Source organism: Desmodus rotundus, chromosome 9 (genome assembly GCF_022682495.2).
Source record: "Desmodus rotundus isolate HL8 chromosome 9, HLdesRot8A.1, whole genome shotgun sequence".
NCBI classification, from domain to species: domain Eukaryota; kingdom Metazoa; phylum Chordata; class Mammalia; order Chiroptera; family Phyllostomidae; genus Desmodus; species Desmodus rotundus.
Genome location: NC_071395.1, coordinates 102,417,644 through 102,434,402, shown reverse-complemented (window position 1 = coordinate 102,434,402; position 16,759 = coordinate 102,417,644). Strand labels below are relative to the sequence as shown.

The 16,759-nt window shown below is 51.0% G+C and overlaps 2 protein-coding genes across 3 annotated transcripts; both read right to left on the bottom strand.

Annotated features, from left to right (window-relative positions):
* Window positions 1–2,970: 2,970 nt before the first annotated feature.
* On the bottom strand, window positions 2,971–4,459 carry HOXB1 (homeobox B1). Its single transcript, XM_024573229.2, has 2 exons — window positions 3,879–4,459; window positions 2,971–3,393 (listed from the first exon to the last, which is right to left on the bottom strand). Exons 1-2 carry the CDS (start codon window positions 4,453–4,455, stop codon window positions 3,065–3,067), a joined length of 906 nt encoding a protein of 301 aa, XP_024428997.1. The 5' UTR covers window positions 4,456–4,459; the 3' UTR covers window positions 2,971–3,064.
* Window positions 4,460–12,579: 8,120 nt separating this feature from the next.
* Window positions 12,580–16,227, bottom strand: HOXB2 (homeobox B2). Of its 2 annotated transcripts, none has more exons than XM_045182378.3 (3): window positions 16,187–16,227; window positions 14,917–15,580; window positions 12,580–14,178 (listed from the first exon to the last, which is right to left on the bottom strand). In XM_045182378.3, exons 2-3 carry the CDS (start codon window positions 15,299–15,301, stop codon window positions 13,511–13,513), a joined length of 1,053 nt encoding a protein of 350 aa, XP_045038313.2. In that variant the 5' UTR covers window positions 15,302–15,580; window positions 16,187–16,227; the 3' UTR covers window positions 12,580–13,510. The 2 variants fall into 2 exon arrangements, with proteins under 2 accessions (XP_045038313.2, XP_024428988.2); XM_024573220.4 differs by having other exon boundaries at window positions 12,582–14,175; window positions 16,187–16,218.
* Between the last annotated feature and the right edge of the window lie 532 nt (window positions 16,228–16,759).

Sequence of the window (16,759 nt, the reverse complement as noted above, 5' to 3'; positions counted from 1 at the left end):
TTTCAGATCCCCTGGTAAATATAATTCTCTTCACTCCCTCAAGGGCCGTGAAAAATCCACCAACCTGAAAGGCATCCAGAAATCTATGACTGGAAAGTTTAACAAAGACCATCAACTGAATTCAATTGCAACAAAATGTGTTTTGGCTTTTTTGTTTTATTTGTTTGACCATCTCCTCTTTTATCGTTTATGATAGGAAAATACATGGTGATCTTTTCTTTCTCCAAACAAATGTAGGCTAATCTGTGTAGAGTAATCTGGGGCCTCAGATGCAAAGTGGGATCTTAGGAGAAAGCAAAGGGAAAGGGGTCAAGAGCTTTGCTTCTAAGGAGGTTCATATTTATTGTGGATTATTTTGAGCCTGCCCCTCTGTTACCAGAGAATTGATTTGCCCCTCATCCTTCCCTGGGGGAATCTGATGGTTCTTTCTGCTATGACCAAAAATCAAATGGGCAGCTTTCCCCTTTCCTCCTGTCCCTTCCATCATACTACCCTCCCCCAGGACCTGTCAACCCCAGTCCGAGGCCCAGCTCCCGCCTCCCTGTGGTCCTCTGATCAAAGATCATCACTGCTTTCCTGCCCACTGATCCAAAGTTATAGTATCCACAATTACCTCAACCAGTAGGCCCTACTGGCTTACATTGAATGGCTCCAAGCAAGGGGAGTCTTGTTTCCACAGACACTTAATTGCTCTGTCCCCTCTGTTAAGATGACCCCTTTGGGGAAGCCAACCTCAATGGCAATTTCAATTAAATACAGAAAAGCAGTTAATAGATTTTTTTTTTTTTTAAGACAAAAGGTAAGACAGCAGCCTCTGGGAAAGCTAGACTTCTTCTTGCAACACACTTCTTTTCCTCTCCAGCTGGGCTGTGCAATTATTGATAACATTGCCTCTCCTATAATGGCATCAAATTCATTAGGAATCACTCAGTATTTCTTACACACATTCTTAGTCCTCTTCACCACGTCTCTTCCTTTTAAAGGTCAAAAATTAAATAGATGAAGTGAATAAGCATCCCCCTTGGCCTCACAGCCCCCCAACCAGCTATCCTGGCTCTGGGGCATTTGGGCTCCCCAGGTAACCGAAATCAATAAAGCGGGGCTCCTAGCCTGGAGCCTGGAGCCCTGAGGCCTGTGTCATCTCGGTGGCAGTGAGGGGCCAGTGAGTGATGGAGGTTTGTTGGCTGTCGGGGAGCTTCCTGAGCCCCGCCCCCAACCCACCCCGCCTCCGACAACCAAAGGTTTGTCAGTGGGACCCGCCAGGGGACAATAGCTACCTCCACATGTGCTCTGTTGGCTTGTTTGGAAAACCCAGAGGCTCCTCGAGGTAAAAAGGTCAGCTCAAGATCCGGATCTACCTAAGCCTCTTCAACCCACCCCCAGTCCCCGACCTCTAACTTGCCCTTCTTGCGACCACCTTCCCCTTCTCCCACACCCACCTCCACCCCCCACATGCCCCTTTTGCAGCCACCTCCCTCCTGTGGTCCACCACCAGAGACCTGGGACATTCACCCTAGGAAGATGGTACCGAGCTGGGTGGACGGCACTTTGGAGGTGGGACCCTGGGGCGGAACTGGGTTGGGGGCGACCCATCCTCTGACTTTTTCTCTGCAAGAATCGGTGGGAAGGAGGACATTACACAGCCTCCCCACCCTCCTTCACTCCAGCAAATACTCCCTGCTGGCCTTGCACTGTGTAGGTGTGGGGAGGAGGGAGTTGCCCCTTGCCTTACCCCACACTTCCTACTCTTTTTACACCTTTTTCTGCTTTCTCCAAACAGATCTGTTTCTCTACTGCCTTCCTCTCAGGACTTCTCCCATTTCCTCCCACCACATTTTTCCTCCATCTCTGTCTTGCTTCCTCCAGTGACTGCGGAAATGACATCTGTCAGACCTGGAGGCCTCAGGCCAGGTTCGGCTTCAGATCCACCCAGTTCTTTCCAGCCCAGCCAGCCTTAGCCAACTCCGTCCTCACCTCTCCCCAGGGTTCTTGGAGCATAAAGCCTCCTCCACCCTGAGGTGGAGGAGCAGAAGCAGGCGGAAAGAAGGGAACACACAGACTTTATTGAAATGAGGTAGTTGAAGGTACAGAGAGAATCCAGCTTGCTCAGGGCTCAGGTTTCCAGAAATTCAGGTGGTGCCTCCACTGTCTCTAAGGTTCAGAGAAATGCTTGCTGCTGCCAGGAGCTCTCACTGCACCTGAGCCTCCCTGTTCTGGGGGGCTGGAGGGGGGGGGCAGAAGTGGAGATGGGGAGGAGGTTTTTGGGGTTTCCAGGAGGCAATAAATAGGGGAGGAACTAGTGGGGGCATGCCTGCGCCTTCCTGGTAGAGGCTCACTGGGGGCAGGCCTCGCACATCATTCCAGAAGTTTCCTCAGTACCAAGTTCCAAAACACATGGGTGGCTTAGAAATGAGGTTGCTGGTGGAAGGAGTCAGGTCTCAGAAAACAACCTCTGGAGGCTGCGTTAGTGCAATACAAATGTGCTGGAGGGGGTTAATAAAGTTAGATGGGGGAGCTTTTTGGTCTATCACAAGGCAACGGGTGCTATTGTAAGGTCTACGGTGACTGGTGAGTTGAAGCATTTGTGATATGCCTGCACCCAAACACCTCCCACACAAGAAACTTCAAGGCCTTCTCTCTCTGTCCCAGGCCTAGAAAGGGGAGTTAAGGTAGGAGTGAGTGCGTGAGGACGGTCCTTGCAACTCAAAGGCACTGAACAGCACAGACCGAAGTTGTAAGGGCAAGCAGAATTCAGCAAGATGCCATTTGCCCCCACCCCACCCCGGTGCTGATTCCCAGGTCAAAGGCAAAAGGAAGCCCTTCCCTTCACATCTGACAGGTTATGTGTCTCCCAAGCCTCTGGTCCGATTGGGTCCCCAGCCATCAGCACCCCACCCAGACCGGAGAAAAGTGTTTCCCCATTGCCCCCAAAGCAGCTCCAAACTCGGGCTCCCGGCCATGGTGATGATCTCCCATCAGTTAAGCCCGGGCCAGGGTTAGGGAGAGCGGTGGAGAGAGCTGGACCGCGGCGCTGGGGGGCCCCTTCGGTTAAGGAGGCAGAAGTTCAGGAGGTGACGGAGCTGGGAGAGGCCTCTGGGGAGGTGCACGTCGACTGGTCGGAGGCGTCTCCAGCCGCTTCCTTGGGACAGCCTGGAGGGGCTGGGGGCACCCGGCCTCCCTCCCGCTCGCGCTTCTTCTGCTTCATGCGCCGGTTCTGGAACCAAATCTTGACCTGTGTCTCGTTGAGCTCCAGGGTGGCGGCGATCTCCACGCGCCGGGCCCGGCTCAGGTACTTGTTGAAATGGAACTCCTTCTCCAGCTCCGTCAGCTGCCGCGTGGTGAAGTTGGTGCGGAGGCCTCCGGGTGCGCCCAAGCCCACCTCCGACACCTTTGCTAGGGGCGGGGCGGAGAAGGGCACGTCAGTTCTCTCGCCTTTCTCCCTCCCCTCCCTCCTCCGCGGCCAGCCCTGCACCCCATTTGCCATTCTGTCCAACTTCTGTTCTCAAAAAAGATCTCTTGGATCACCAGACACACCCCACCCTCAAGGTGTTCTCCAAATCTAGAGCAACCGCTTCCACGTTTCCATTCCCCACATCCCCACATCCCCCACCCCCATTAGGCACACCAAGTCCTGGGCCAGTGCTGGGCACACAGATCCGGGAAGTGGAGGGTGGGGTAGAGACTTACTCTTCGGGATAAACCGGCACTCACTGGGTGGGGAGACCCCACCTGGCCTGAGACAGGGCGGAGTGCTCTTACCTGCCTCTACCAGAGCGTCTCAGAGAAAGGAAACCAGCCTGGACCCTGGACACCTCCATGCAGGAGCAGCAGAGCCGCTTTGGGACCCCAGAGAGAGGGTGGCCACGCCTGAGCCCTACCTGTCTTGGGTGGATTCCTCTTAACCTTCATCCAGTCAAAGGTTCGCGTTGTGGGGGTGCTGGGTTCTGAGGAGCAGGGCGATTCCTTGTCCTCAGAGAGGAGATCAGCATAGGCCGGGGCAAAGCTCGCCGTCTGCTCTGTCCCATACGGGGGCTGCGGCGGAGGGTACGGCCCGGAGCCCGCTCCACCGGTTCCATAGCCGTCGGATAAGCCTGCTAGCTGGGCCCCATAGCTCGAAGGATGAAAATATCCTCCATCTCCTTCTGGTTGGCCCAGAGGGTAGTACTGAGAAGGCCCATAGCTGGGGCTGCAAGTTGCTGGGGCATACCCCGAGGTCGCGGAGCTGGGGAAGGACACCCCCAGTGCCGAAGGTGGCTGATGGACGGGATAGCCTGAGTTCTGCTGAACCGCAGGGCTGGGCAGCCCCTCACCATAGCGGGTCTCGCTTGCGTAGCTGTCAACAGCAGGAGCCGAGCTGGGGGGGAAGGAGGTAGGGGTGCTGTGGGCGCTGTAGGCGCTGGGTCCCCGGTTACAGAGTGGATATTCTAAGAAGGAGTTCATCCTATTATAGTCCATGCGTAGAGGCCGCAGGAGGGTCGGCCCGTTTGGGGGAGACACCCTCTTGCCCTACAACCTTTAGGCAGTATGTCACAGCGCTGGAGCTTGCATCCATGGCCTGGGCCAGCTCGCCTGGGCTAGCGCTCCCCCAAGAAGGGGGTAGGGAGTGGGGGTGGAGGGGCGCATGTGATCTCACCCAGGCCAATGGGCGCAGTGGGCCAGAGTTTGGCAGCCCCAGCGCCCATCCATCACCCCCCAATCATTAGCATGACAAAGACACTTCAATCACCCGCAGCCCATCCATCTGAGAGAGACGTGGAAGCGTCAAAAACATCTTTCTTCAAAGACTTTTGGAAAGAAGGGAAGGGGGGGAGGTTAGAGAAATATTCAAGACTTTCCTCCCCTCCCAACCCCCAAGACCTTCAATGGGCTCCTGGGTTATTAGATTTGGATAAATTCAACCCAGCTGCCCCTCACTCTCCCCACCCCCCAAAGGAGCCTTCCCCCTAAGGCTGTAGATGGGGAGGTAGGGAATCCAGCCTCCTTACTTTGCCCAGAACTCTTTCTCCCAATTTGTCTTGGGGTGATGGGCTAGGACAGCCGGCTGAGGTATGTTATCTTGGGCCAAATGGATGACTGTGAAGGAAGAGGGTGCAAAAACACCTAAGGGTGTGAGGTGGAGTCTAGAATCTAGAGGATGAATTCATTAAGGAGTGGGAAACTGGCATTTCAGGGAGAAAGACAGGACAGAAATATAGAGGGAGGATGAGAAATGCCCCATTTCTCTCTCCATCTCTCTGCATAAATGCTCTCTCCTCATTCACACATCCATTTCTCTCCCTCAGCCTCTCTTTATATCCCCTCTGTCTCAATCCATCTCTCCGTTCGTCCATCTCTCTCCATATTTATATTCATTCCCTACCTATCCATCAACTCATCTCTCTAGATGTATTTATCCTCTCTCTAGCCATCCATAGCTGTAGCTGGCTCGCTCACTCAGACTCAAATAACTCCCCGTATCTCTCCAGAGAGTCATAATGAGCACCGAGGTAGGTGATATTTACAGGTGAAGAGGAGGGCATTTTTATTCTTTTTTTTTTTTGAAGTGTTTAAAACTAGAGTGGATCCTGCATTTTTTTAGTTCCCTCCTACCTCTGTCTCCTTCACCACTCTCCATGTCTTCCCCTAGTCCTCCAAAAGAATACCAAGCCTCCAATCCATAAGCTCAATACCAATTACGCCTTAAAGATCACTCAAATTTTCAACGCCTTTTCTAGAATAGATCAAGGGAGTTTGGCCAGGGAATGGGAGATTCAGTGTGGATGTCCTGAGGCCCAGGAGTGGACTCACTCCTTTCTGCTCTTGTGTGTCTGTTGAGTCAAGGATGGGGGAGGAGAGGAGAACAGGAAGTGCCTCCTACACTCTCTTCGCACTGGGCTGGGACTGGCAGAGAAACTCTTAGGTAGAGCCCATTGATTCTCCTCCTCCAGACTCGGAGGACAAGAGCTTGGTGCAATCCAACACCCACGCTCATTTGTAACCTGTCAGGGTGTCTGCCTGGCCTGGAGGCCTGGGGCCGGGGCTAGGGCAAGTCCAGGAGGGCAAGAGTTCAGGGAAGGATCTTTGTAAACAATTGAGCTCAGGAGAGGAAGAGAAGCAGGTGGGACAGGTCCAGAGAAAAACCTCAACATTTTTCAGGCTTTCCCACCCTCAAAAAGGGCAGGGTGAGTACTCATCCTTCTGCAAGGAACCCCAAAGTTGTGTCTCTAAGTCTCTGTGTCTCTTCATCTTTCTGATTCCCATATCCCCTCCTTTTGCCTGCCCTCTACAGTTGCCTCCCCTGCTTTCTATCTTTATCCCCAGAATCATGCTGCCTTTCTCTTCTCTTAACAACTGTGAGCCTCGCTAGCCTCCAACCAAGAAAGAGCTCAAAGCATTTCACAGGACCCCTGCCCCTTTCCCTCCTCACATGTTACTTCAGACCCTGCTTAGGACCAAGACAAGATGGGGGAAGGGGGACCAGCTGGTAACTTCTTTAAGAGAGATACAATAGGGGGGACAAGAGAATGTTCACTGCCAAAGGGATGAGGGCAGACAAAGGAGAGGAGAACTGAGATGGGAGGCAGGGGTGGACTGCAGAGGGATTGATGAAAAAAAGGTGTTGAGGTAAGAACAAACACATTTCTATTTCCCCTTTTGGGGTTTGTAGATGCTCCCAGCTTTTTCCTCTCACTTTAAGATGTTCTCCACAGCAGCCTCTGGAGAAGAAGGGTATAGGGAACTAGGGTTTCCCTTCTAACCTCAAATCTGAGCTGGGCCTGTAGCCGAGCTAGGCCTGGCTGCCCTGCTTCCGAGAGACTGAGGCTTTTTCACTTTCCCTCAACCCAGAGAGAACCTACTCACCTTTTTCCTTGCCCTCTTAATTATGGGAACAATTTGAGGTCTCAAGGAGGAAGTACATTCCCAATCCGTTTAATAAAACAGCAGAAATCTCTGTGGGAGTTAGGGAAATGCAGCTTCCTGAGTAACAGCAGAAGTCACCAGTAGTCCATTATTAATGACAAGAATAAAAGGGGGTGGGGCAAAGTGCCTCAAGTTATCCAGTCAGTGATTGTCTTAGCCTCAGCTTTCCAAAGTCACCATAATCTCCTGTTCATTCCTGAGTCTTGCTTCCTTCCCTCGTGTAGTGGCAAGATTAAAACTTTTCCCAAAATTCCTGCTGGCTCTCCCAGCCCCAGCAGAAAGGACTGGGAAAAAAAAGTAACTTGACTCCCTTAGGTTCCCAAGCCTCTACCTCCTTGAAAGAAGCTTCAGCAGCCTCTGGCCTGAAGAGAAAGTCTATGGAGCCTGGATGCCTTGCTAAGCCCACAGCTGAATGCAAAACAAAACAAACAAAGACAAGTAATCTACATCTGGAGTAACCTATGGGCTACAGGATTTTCTGGTTGGCCAAATGAACTTCACCAGAGAAGGACTGGATGGATGGTCCCCACACCAAAGTGACATAAAGTTGATTTCCTCATTTATGTAATCCACTTAGACATGACATATGGAAGAGCAAGAAGAACATAAGAATGTTTAGAACTGGAATTATGTTTGAGAGGTGCTAGTCCTTATCACACTGAGAGTGCCGGCAGGGGACCCGTTCTAATCAGAACAGGGGTGTGTTAGACATTTACACCTGATTCTGGCCTTTTCTGTGGAGGAAGCTGCTTTAGCTGGGGGTTGGCAGGAGTAATCTGAACAGTTCTTTCCTTAGGTCTTTAGGGGTCTCTCTGCCTGTTCTCCCCAGCCCTGGTCTTGGAGGCTAAGCCCAAAATCAAAAGTTGGAACTTAAGAATTAAAAGGACATTCAGGGTTATAATTTTTCTCTATAAGAGAGGTTTCTTGTTGCTGTTTGTGGGCAGGATGGAATTTGAATTCAGTGGTGTTTTTTTTTTTTTAATGCAAGCTAATTAAATTGTCACAAATCTGGTTGAGAACCACAGACTGTGAGTGGTGCATATTGTAATGAGAATACTATTAGTTTGGAAGCCAGAATACTTGGGTTCAAATCCTTACTTGACCAGTTCTTAGCATTATGACCCTGGACAAGTTTCCTGGCTTCTGAGTCTTAGCCTCAGAGAAGAGGAATGGGTTTAATTCTCCTTATTTCACCATATTGTTAGTAAGATTAAAGTAAACAAGAAAATATAAACCACAGAGAACTCTGTAAAACTATGACATTAACATTATACGCACATTCTGAAATAGTATGAGTCAGTCTTCTGTTTTTAATATAACCAGCATATTAAAATATGGAAACATGTAATAGGAAAATAGCATGTGTGCTATATTTTCATGTAACATATCATTATATATTATACAATATGTACTTTGTCATATGCAAATTTCACTGAGAATTGAGAAGGATGGCTCCATTTAGGAAGGGATTTTCTTCTAAGCTGAAGAGTTTTTTGAAAACTGAAACCTAATCTGTAAAGAATCCAAATGATTAAAATTGCAGCAGAGAGGTTTGAGGGTGAATATTAGCAAGAACGTCTTGATTTTCCAAATATTTGGGAAAAGTTTTCTAGGGAGGACATCCTCTCTCCTCCCTTAAGGCATTTAGCTTAGAAACTATCTTTCCTGGGGGTTGGACCTCACTTCTATAATCTAGACCAGCAGGATGTAAACCTCCATCCGAAGAGAGAAGAGTAAGTCAGAGAACTGGGATCTTTCTAAAAGGAAAGATTAGAGTGACATGAAGAATTGAAATAATTTCCTACTGAAGTGGGTTTATCCAAGTGTGATAGTTGTGGCCGAAATATCCACTTTGAAAACCTTATCAAGTATTGATCAAGCTGAATTTGTATCTGAATGACTGTCCGGACTGTGATTTTTCTGCGGTGGTTAGAGAAGGTTTTTAGGAGGGTGCTTTCGGTGTTGATTCTTTCTTTAGAAGAGGAAGCAGTTTGTTAGATGCCCTTCGGGCACTAAATATCTGTCTCACCATTGAGTGTGGAGAGAGCATGGGGGGTGGGAGGTGAGACCGGTTCAAAGAGCAGGGCTGGGCTAGAGAGGTCAGTGGAAGATTGGGGTCATACCAACCACAGCAGGTAAAGGGGAAGACGTGGGGCCCCATTTTCTGCAAACTGAGGAGAAGTATTTGACTAGAGCACACTTCAGGAAGATGTACTTAGGGGGCATTGAGTGCTTATTAGAGGCTCGGGGAAAAGGTAGACAGGACAATTCAGCAGGGTTATTTAGGGAGACCCAGAATTTGCTCTGATGGTCCAGCAACCCGATAAAACCTGACTAAAGGGGACTTTTAAACTCTGGTACAGCATGTCAAAGAAGATGCTTGGTGTCTGCCTCTTTTTGTATATATCCAACTCTTTTTCAAACAAAGGTAAACATAACCAAAGGTCGGGGAAGATGGCAGAGGGTGAAAGCCAGAGGAAAACATGGCTAAGACACTTCTTAATATTCATATTTATTGAATACCTGGCATCTGGCATACAATACCACATCCAATTACATGCTTGTTGAAAAGATCTCTCCCCCTTCTCATTTAAATAATGACTATGGGTACAATGTTGGTGTAAAGATACAAATTATAATTTGTTAAAATGGCTCTACCAGGTACTTGGGAGGGAGGCAATTGTCACCACCTCCATTTAAAAGCACACAGCACCAGCCACAATAAATATTTAATACATTGTTTGTGAAGACTAATGAATATACTGTTGGCACATATCGCTGTGCAGGACATTAGAGGCATTTAGTTCTTTCATTTATTTTACAGATGGAGAAACTGAGGTCTGAAAAGGAAAAGGGACTTGCCCAGGCATAAGTTGCATTATTTCAATGACTCAGGGTTATCATGATTGCAAATAATTCCTCAATCTAATGGTCCTTTGCTTTCACTATAATATTAATGAGCCATTCTTTTTAAAAGAGTGACTCAGCAAAAGCAGGGCAGACTGACCAGCAGCTTTCAGGATGGCACTGAAACCTTCTCACTCCAACCACAGTCCATTTATATCCAGTCTGTGCTACAGACCACTCACATTTGGTCCTGACCTAATCAGGATGAGGTAAGTTAATGCAGCCACTTGGCACCGCCCTCTAACCTGCCATGGCTGCAGGGGGTCTGCTGCCATATCTGGGGACCCCTCCTCTCCTCCTTCCATCTCCAAACCAGCCAGAAAAACGCAGGCTAAAGAGGCTGACTCCAGAGATGAGAAACAAAAAGAGCTAATTGGGAACACAGGCATCCTGAATCCCAATCCTTTATGAATCTGAAATTCATAAAGGATTCCTTTGAATTTGAAATTGGGTAGGAAGATTGAAAGCTGGAGTCATTTCCTTCTGGAAGTGCATTGCCTCTTTGTTCCACTGTGGTGGCGTCAGAAACAGTGAGTTTTGTGAGTATAAGAAAGGTGAGAGAAAGGCTTGTGTGTTGTCTGTAAAAAGAGTTCCAGCGCCTCTCTAGTAATCAACCAAGGGAAATGCTGAAACTCCCGATTGCCTTGGATTGGTTGTTTCTCACCCCCAGGATTCACAACCTACCTATAACTAGACAGGTAGATCAAGCATTTGGCTGGACCCTCCTGGCTCCCCATTCACTCTGGGAGGTAGGAATCAGGACTGATGCTGCCTCAGACAGGAGCTGAGATTCCCTGCCCTTTGGGACACTGATTTGGGTTGGGAAGGCTTAGAAGGCAATAGCCAGGTAAAGGGGGTAAAAAATTCTTTAGCATGGGAGGAAGGCAGGGAGCAAAGTGGCACTATGATCTAGCAGTACTTCTCAAACCTAAATATGCAAAGAAATTACTTGGGGATCTGCTAAATCAAGACAGTTTGGAGTAGGGCCTAAGATGCTGCATTTCTACCTAGCGCACAGGTAGTGCTGATACTGCTGGGCCATAGAGCAGTAAGGCTCTTAAAGAACCAGAGCCTCAGAGGCCCCTGAGTATTGCAGACCAAGCTGTGATCCCAAGATGTGAATTCTCTCCAGCAGAGCAGATCCTGCACTTTTGGCGTTGATGAAGGGTGCTCTCCTTTTAACCAAAGAAAACTGGAAAGTGGGCAATTAGCAAGATCCTTCTGGTATTCTTGATCTTTGTAACAACCTGTTATAGCTGAAAAAGCATTTTTAATTAGACCAAATTATCCAGTTTGGCTGTCCATAGAACTCAAAGCCCCAGCTGAAATGTCTGTTTCATTTTGTTAGTGTGGAAATGGCTATGTGCTGTGACTTTTAAAATGTTTAACACTGCCTATGGGCCTATTTTATGGAGAAATAAACACAGCCCAGTGATATGTATACTGTGGTTTTAATATATTGTATATTCACTTATTTATGAGGAAAATAAACACACAAGCCAATATGCTGTGTATTATTACTTTAATATATTGAATTTATTTCATACCTATATATTTTCTGAGGAAAAATAAACTAATAAGATACACGATATTATTATAATAACACATCTAATTGTTCTATATTAATTTATTTATAAAAGAAATAAGTGCAATTTAACATGACATAAGATTATTTAATGCAGGAGATGAATTTTATATTAAGACAGTTTAAGGGATTAAGTTTCAGCTGAGTACTTCCTACACTGAGGGACTGATTTTTAAAAAATATATGCGAGGGCCTGTCTGGTCCTGTCTGGCACGACCTATGTTGTCTCCTGGCTTTTCCTTTCAGTTGTTGCCGGTCGGTACCTGGTACTCCAAGTCCCGGTCCTGCTGGTCCAGGGGAAAGCCTGGGAGGCCCGGGAAAGAAACCGATTTCACAGACCGGCAGCATCTGCTAGGGAGGTTGCCCTGCGGTGTCTATTTCTGAGCCCGAGAAATATTAAATAAACCTAAGGAGGATGGATTGCTTTCCAGGGCCTCTTAAATCTCCACGTTCCCCGGAAGGAACCAGAAGGCAGATGGGAAAGATCGATTCTTGCTTCTCGCTTACAGGGTTTTTGCAAGTCGCCGGCCGATGCGTTGGGGGATAGGAGATAGTGTTGAGATGGCAAATGAAGTTGTTGGCAAAGACAGGTAGGTCTGCATTTGGAGAACGCTCTGGCCAGGCTTCAAACCCAGAGCGAAGGATCAAAAGTCTGGGCCGCCGGGGCGGACCGGGGCCTGCAGAGCCGCCGCGTCCCCTCCCCTTCCCACTCCCTCGCGGACTCTCCGTCCATCACTCGCCCTCTGCACCCGTTGGGCTCATTGCTTAAAATAAAACAAAAAGGAAAAGGAGGCTCCCTGGCTCCCTCCCTTCACTGTCGTCTGGACGACCCAGAAAGGAGAAAGAGGGTGCACGGACGCGCCCCCCGCGAGGCGCCCCGCGCGCCCGAAGCGGCTGTCATGGCGGCCGCCAGCGCTCCCCGCGCCCGCCCCGCCGCCCGGCCCCAGCGCCATTTTGAGCATCCTCCCTGCTTCCCCGTCTCCCTCCCGCACTCTTCACTCCCCTTCCTTCCCTGCAAACCCCGCGCCTGCCCGTGCTGCCTGTGCTCCCCGGGCCGGTCGACCTGCAGCCCCTCGGACACGCTCCCGACCCAGAGCCCCTGGGCTGCCTGCGGGGACGCGAGAGCGCGGGTGCGCGGCCCCGCCGCGCGTCCCACCGGCCCCCACCGCCGCCCGCTCGGCAGCCCGTCGCCCTCCCGGGCGCCGCGCCCTGCTTCCCGAGAAAGTCCCGACCCCACTGCACTGCTTTGCCAGCCGTGCCGCCAGGCCTGGAGTCCCCAGGCTTCCTGCGCTCTGGCAAAGGTCCCCGCAGCCCCGTTTGGGGCGCTGGAGCAGGAAGCCAGGGAAAGCCCAGAATCCCTCCCAATTCGGCCGAACCTCTGCGCCGCCCAGCCCCGCCGCGACGCCGCCGCCTGCCTCGGATGCCTCCGCTCCTTGCACCCCGTTCTGCGGAGAGCACACACTCTCCCCGCACGGAGGCCCGGAACACCCACGCAGGGCCGAAGGCCACCTCTCAGGCCGTGGCGATGTGACCCAGCGTCCAGCAAACCTCCAGTCTTTTCGGAGCTGCGGGGAGAGGAGCGGCGGCCAAGTGGGGCCATTTTTGTACCACCCGGACTTACCCGGCCCAGGGCCAGACAAACCCTGGGCGGGAAGAGAGGGAGTCAGGCCGGCCTAGCGGCGTCGGGGAAAGGGGCTGCGTCCCAATAGAAACAGTCATATTAGTATGATAAAGACATTTATTTAATCTATGAAAATAATGTACAATAAATACTTTCCCCTTTTCCTATTATTAAAGAGTTTTAATAAATAATCTACGGTCTAAAACTTAAAAAAGAGGAAAACAGGTTCCTCTAGTTCTTTTTAAAGAAAGCCCCCCTAGAGTTTAATTATTCCTGAGATTTCGTTGGAAAGAGTCTACCAAACGGAATTTTTCTGTGTGATTTCAAAAAGACGCACGAGTGCCCAAAATTTTAGAGAAGAGAGGAAGTGGATTAAACGCTAATTCAATAACACCTGAATTTTAGCAAAAACTCATAAAGAACTCTAAACCACTTGGGGGGTGAGGGGCCCTGGGGGGAGGGTTCTGGGGGACAGGAAGGCCGGGAGGAGGGGAAGGTTAGGGGAACTGCAGGTCGATGGCGCAGAGGGTGCTGGCGAACAAGTCCAGCTCTTCCTCGGAAAAGGGAACAGGGCTGTCGAGCGAGCCCTGCAGGCTGGGGGAGAGGCCTCCCGAGAGCTGGAGGCAGGAGTCGGCCGCGAAGAAGTTGAGGTCGGGCAGAAAAGGCGAATCCTGTCGCTCTGGGAAGGCGTCTTCGGGCGACTGCTCTGGCCCCAGCCCGCCGGCCCTGCGCAGGGCGCAGCTGGGGCTCGGCGCTCCTGCGCCCTCCCCGCGAGAGGCCAAAGCCGGGGCGCCCTGGGGGCATGGCGCGACCTCGGGCGGGTGAGAGCAGGCTCCCCGCGCCGACAGCGAGGCGGAGGGACTGGCCTCGGGTTCCGGGGCAGCCTCGCCGGTGTCCTCTAGGGCACCCGGGCAGGCTGGCTCCCCATCGGGCGGTTCTCGGTGCTGCGTCTGCCGCTTGTGCTTCATGCGCCGGTTCTGGAACCAGACTTTGACCTGTCTCTCGGTGAGGTCCAGCAAGGCCGCGATCTCGACGCGGCGCGGCCGGCACAGGTACTTGTTAAAGTGGAATTCCTTCTCCAGCTCCAGCAGCTGCGTGTTGGTGTAAGCCGTGCGCAGCCTGCGCGCCCCGCCGCCGGCCGCCTCCGCCAGCCCCTGGCCATCTGCTGGGAAAGCGGACTGGGCGTCAGAGCGGGCCGCCCTCTCCTCCCAACCTCAGTTCAGCTGAAATAAAGACTACTCCATCCACCCAAAACAGTATCAGCAGCACCCCTTCCTTTCCGCCCACCAAATCGGCGCGCTCTCACTGCTTTTCCCTTTTCTCCCCGTCCCTCTCCCTCTCACTGCCGGCCCGGGTCAGGGCAAAGCATTCAGAGAGCCGCCCACGGGCGACGCAGGGGTTAGGAAGCGGCTCCCCTTTGCTCCCAGAACCTGAGTCCCCCGCCCCAAGTCTTCCGAGTGGTCCCCTTAATTAGGACTCCACCCGGGAAGGTGTATAAAGATTGTTCCTCACCTCCTTTCCTCCCTAGCTCTCAGATTCCCCCCTCTTGTGTTAAGAGCTGGGGGAAATGGGACCAAATCTTTTCCTGCGCCCAGATTCAACCCTAACAACAACACACGTTCATTCCTCCACACAGATAAAGGTCAATCGAATTCTTTTCTCCTAGCAGAGAAAAAGCTCTTTCCCAAGAGGCTTACAAAATCTGCTGTAGAATTTAAAAAAAAAAAAATCTGGCAGCGGCCAAGGCCTGCACCCCAGCGGTCTATTCTGCTTCCTCGTCCCTGGAATCAACGGGCCAAGGAACCCCAATAAGCTCGCTACCTTTCCTTCCTCCCCCATCGCTCTTTCTCCCCCTCTCTTCTAGCTGCCCCTCACCCACCCAACCCGTAACCCGTTTACCGACCTGTGGGCGAGCTGACCCCGGAGGCCGGGATGGAGGAGGCGGCCGGAGGAGATGTAGCAGATTGGCTGGGTTTCTTGGCGGATTTCTTCTCTTTCATCCAGGGAAACTCGGGGGCCAGGGGGGCGGCGGGGAGCGGCGGCGGCAGCGGCGGCGGAGCGGGGCCATCTTCGGCTCGCCTTTGGCTCCTGGGTCTCTGAAGGGTGGAGGCGCCGGGCTGGAGGCTGGGGAAGGTTTGCTCGAAAGGAGGAGGAGGAGGAATTAATGTCGACTCCTTGATTGATGAAGTTTGAAATGTCTCCAAGACAGCGGGGAAGGAAGTCAGACACTCGGCGAGCGATGGCTGGCTGTTTATAAACCCAATCTCCCTCTCAAATTCAAAATTCATGGCTTTCAATGGTGGGGGAGGGGGCCTGTTGGGGGGGGCGTCAGGAGGGAGGATCGGAAGGGACCCCCCCTCCTGCCCCCCCCAGGTTTATGTGATGGAGCGATTTTGGGAGGGGGAGATTTCGCTTTCTATCTCTTTTTTAAATTTTGGGCCTTTATAATTGTATATTGCTGATAAATACAAGCGTATGGGGACTCTCTCTGTTAAACCCAAGACTCCGGCGAAATTGCAGGGAATTCGTGGTCACGCGACCGGCCTTGGCCAATCGCTTGTCTGGGCCTGGTGGAAAACAGAGAGCATTATTTGCTTTAATTGATTCAAAAACTCTAGAGGACCCCAACCTGGATACCAGGAGCCCCCCAGTCCTTCACTCCCTCTCCCAATGCCTCCCTTTCTCCAGAAAAACTAGAGAAACTTTCCCTCATGTCCTTCAGAGGATGAGAGGTTCTGGGAGCCTGGAAAACAAGGGAGTATAGGGAGAGATCTTCCTCTTTTCTAAACATTTTAATAGAGTAACTTAATGCTTTCTGTACCTGGCAAGCAGCACCCCCCCCCCCCAAAAAAAAGAAGGTTCTTAATGTAGCAGGAAAAGGTAGTAGAAAGAGGCTTCCCCCCCTTTCGGAAAAGTCAGCATTAAGGTGCAATAAGGAAGAGAAGAGATTTACAATCATCAGCACCACTATCCCCATCCCACCCTCCAAAAGCAACAGATAAATCTTGGAAAATCGACAGACACTCCCAGGCTGACACAGAGGAGTGAGATCGATGGTGATGGTGAGGGGCCCTTTTGGGCCTCTGGCCTCCATAGCTGTGTGGTCTCAGTTCCCTTCTCTGCCCAGTGTTTGCAGCACCGTGTCTGCCCCTGTGTCCACCTGCCTTCCTCACCTGACGGCATCTGCATTCCTCTATGACACGCACCCTCCAACAGTCAGGGTCGAAAATGCATTGCACTCACTCAAGCCTCAAGCTTGTATCTGTGTCTATATCCAGGAGCCCGAACACGAGCCAAGGTAGCCAAGGATTTATTTAACTTAGTTCACTCTCAAAGCTCAGGTCCACATGTGGGGGTGGGGGGAAGTCCTCCCCTAGAACAAAGAGATGCCCCCTCCCATTTTTGTCGTTGTGCTAGTAAAGTAAATAAATAAGTAAATAAATAAATAAATCACTCTCATAAAAGATTTCCCTGAACATGGAGGGGGTGGAAATAATGACTGTTGAGATGATATTCCTTTCCTGGCCCCTGAGGGAGCTTTTTGTTTGTTTTTTATTTTAAAAGAATTGAGATAGTGTGAACTTTAGGGAGTGCTGTAATTTACTGGGGGGGGGGGGGGAGGGGCACAAGACTTAGAGCCCCAAGCAATTGGTGGGAAACCAGGTCTCAATGCAGAAAATGAAAAGTCGATCTGGGGGAAGATTTTTAAATAAGTGGGTCAGAGGGACAGGGAAGAGATGAGGCTA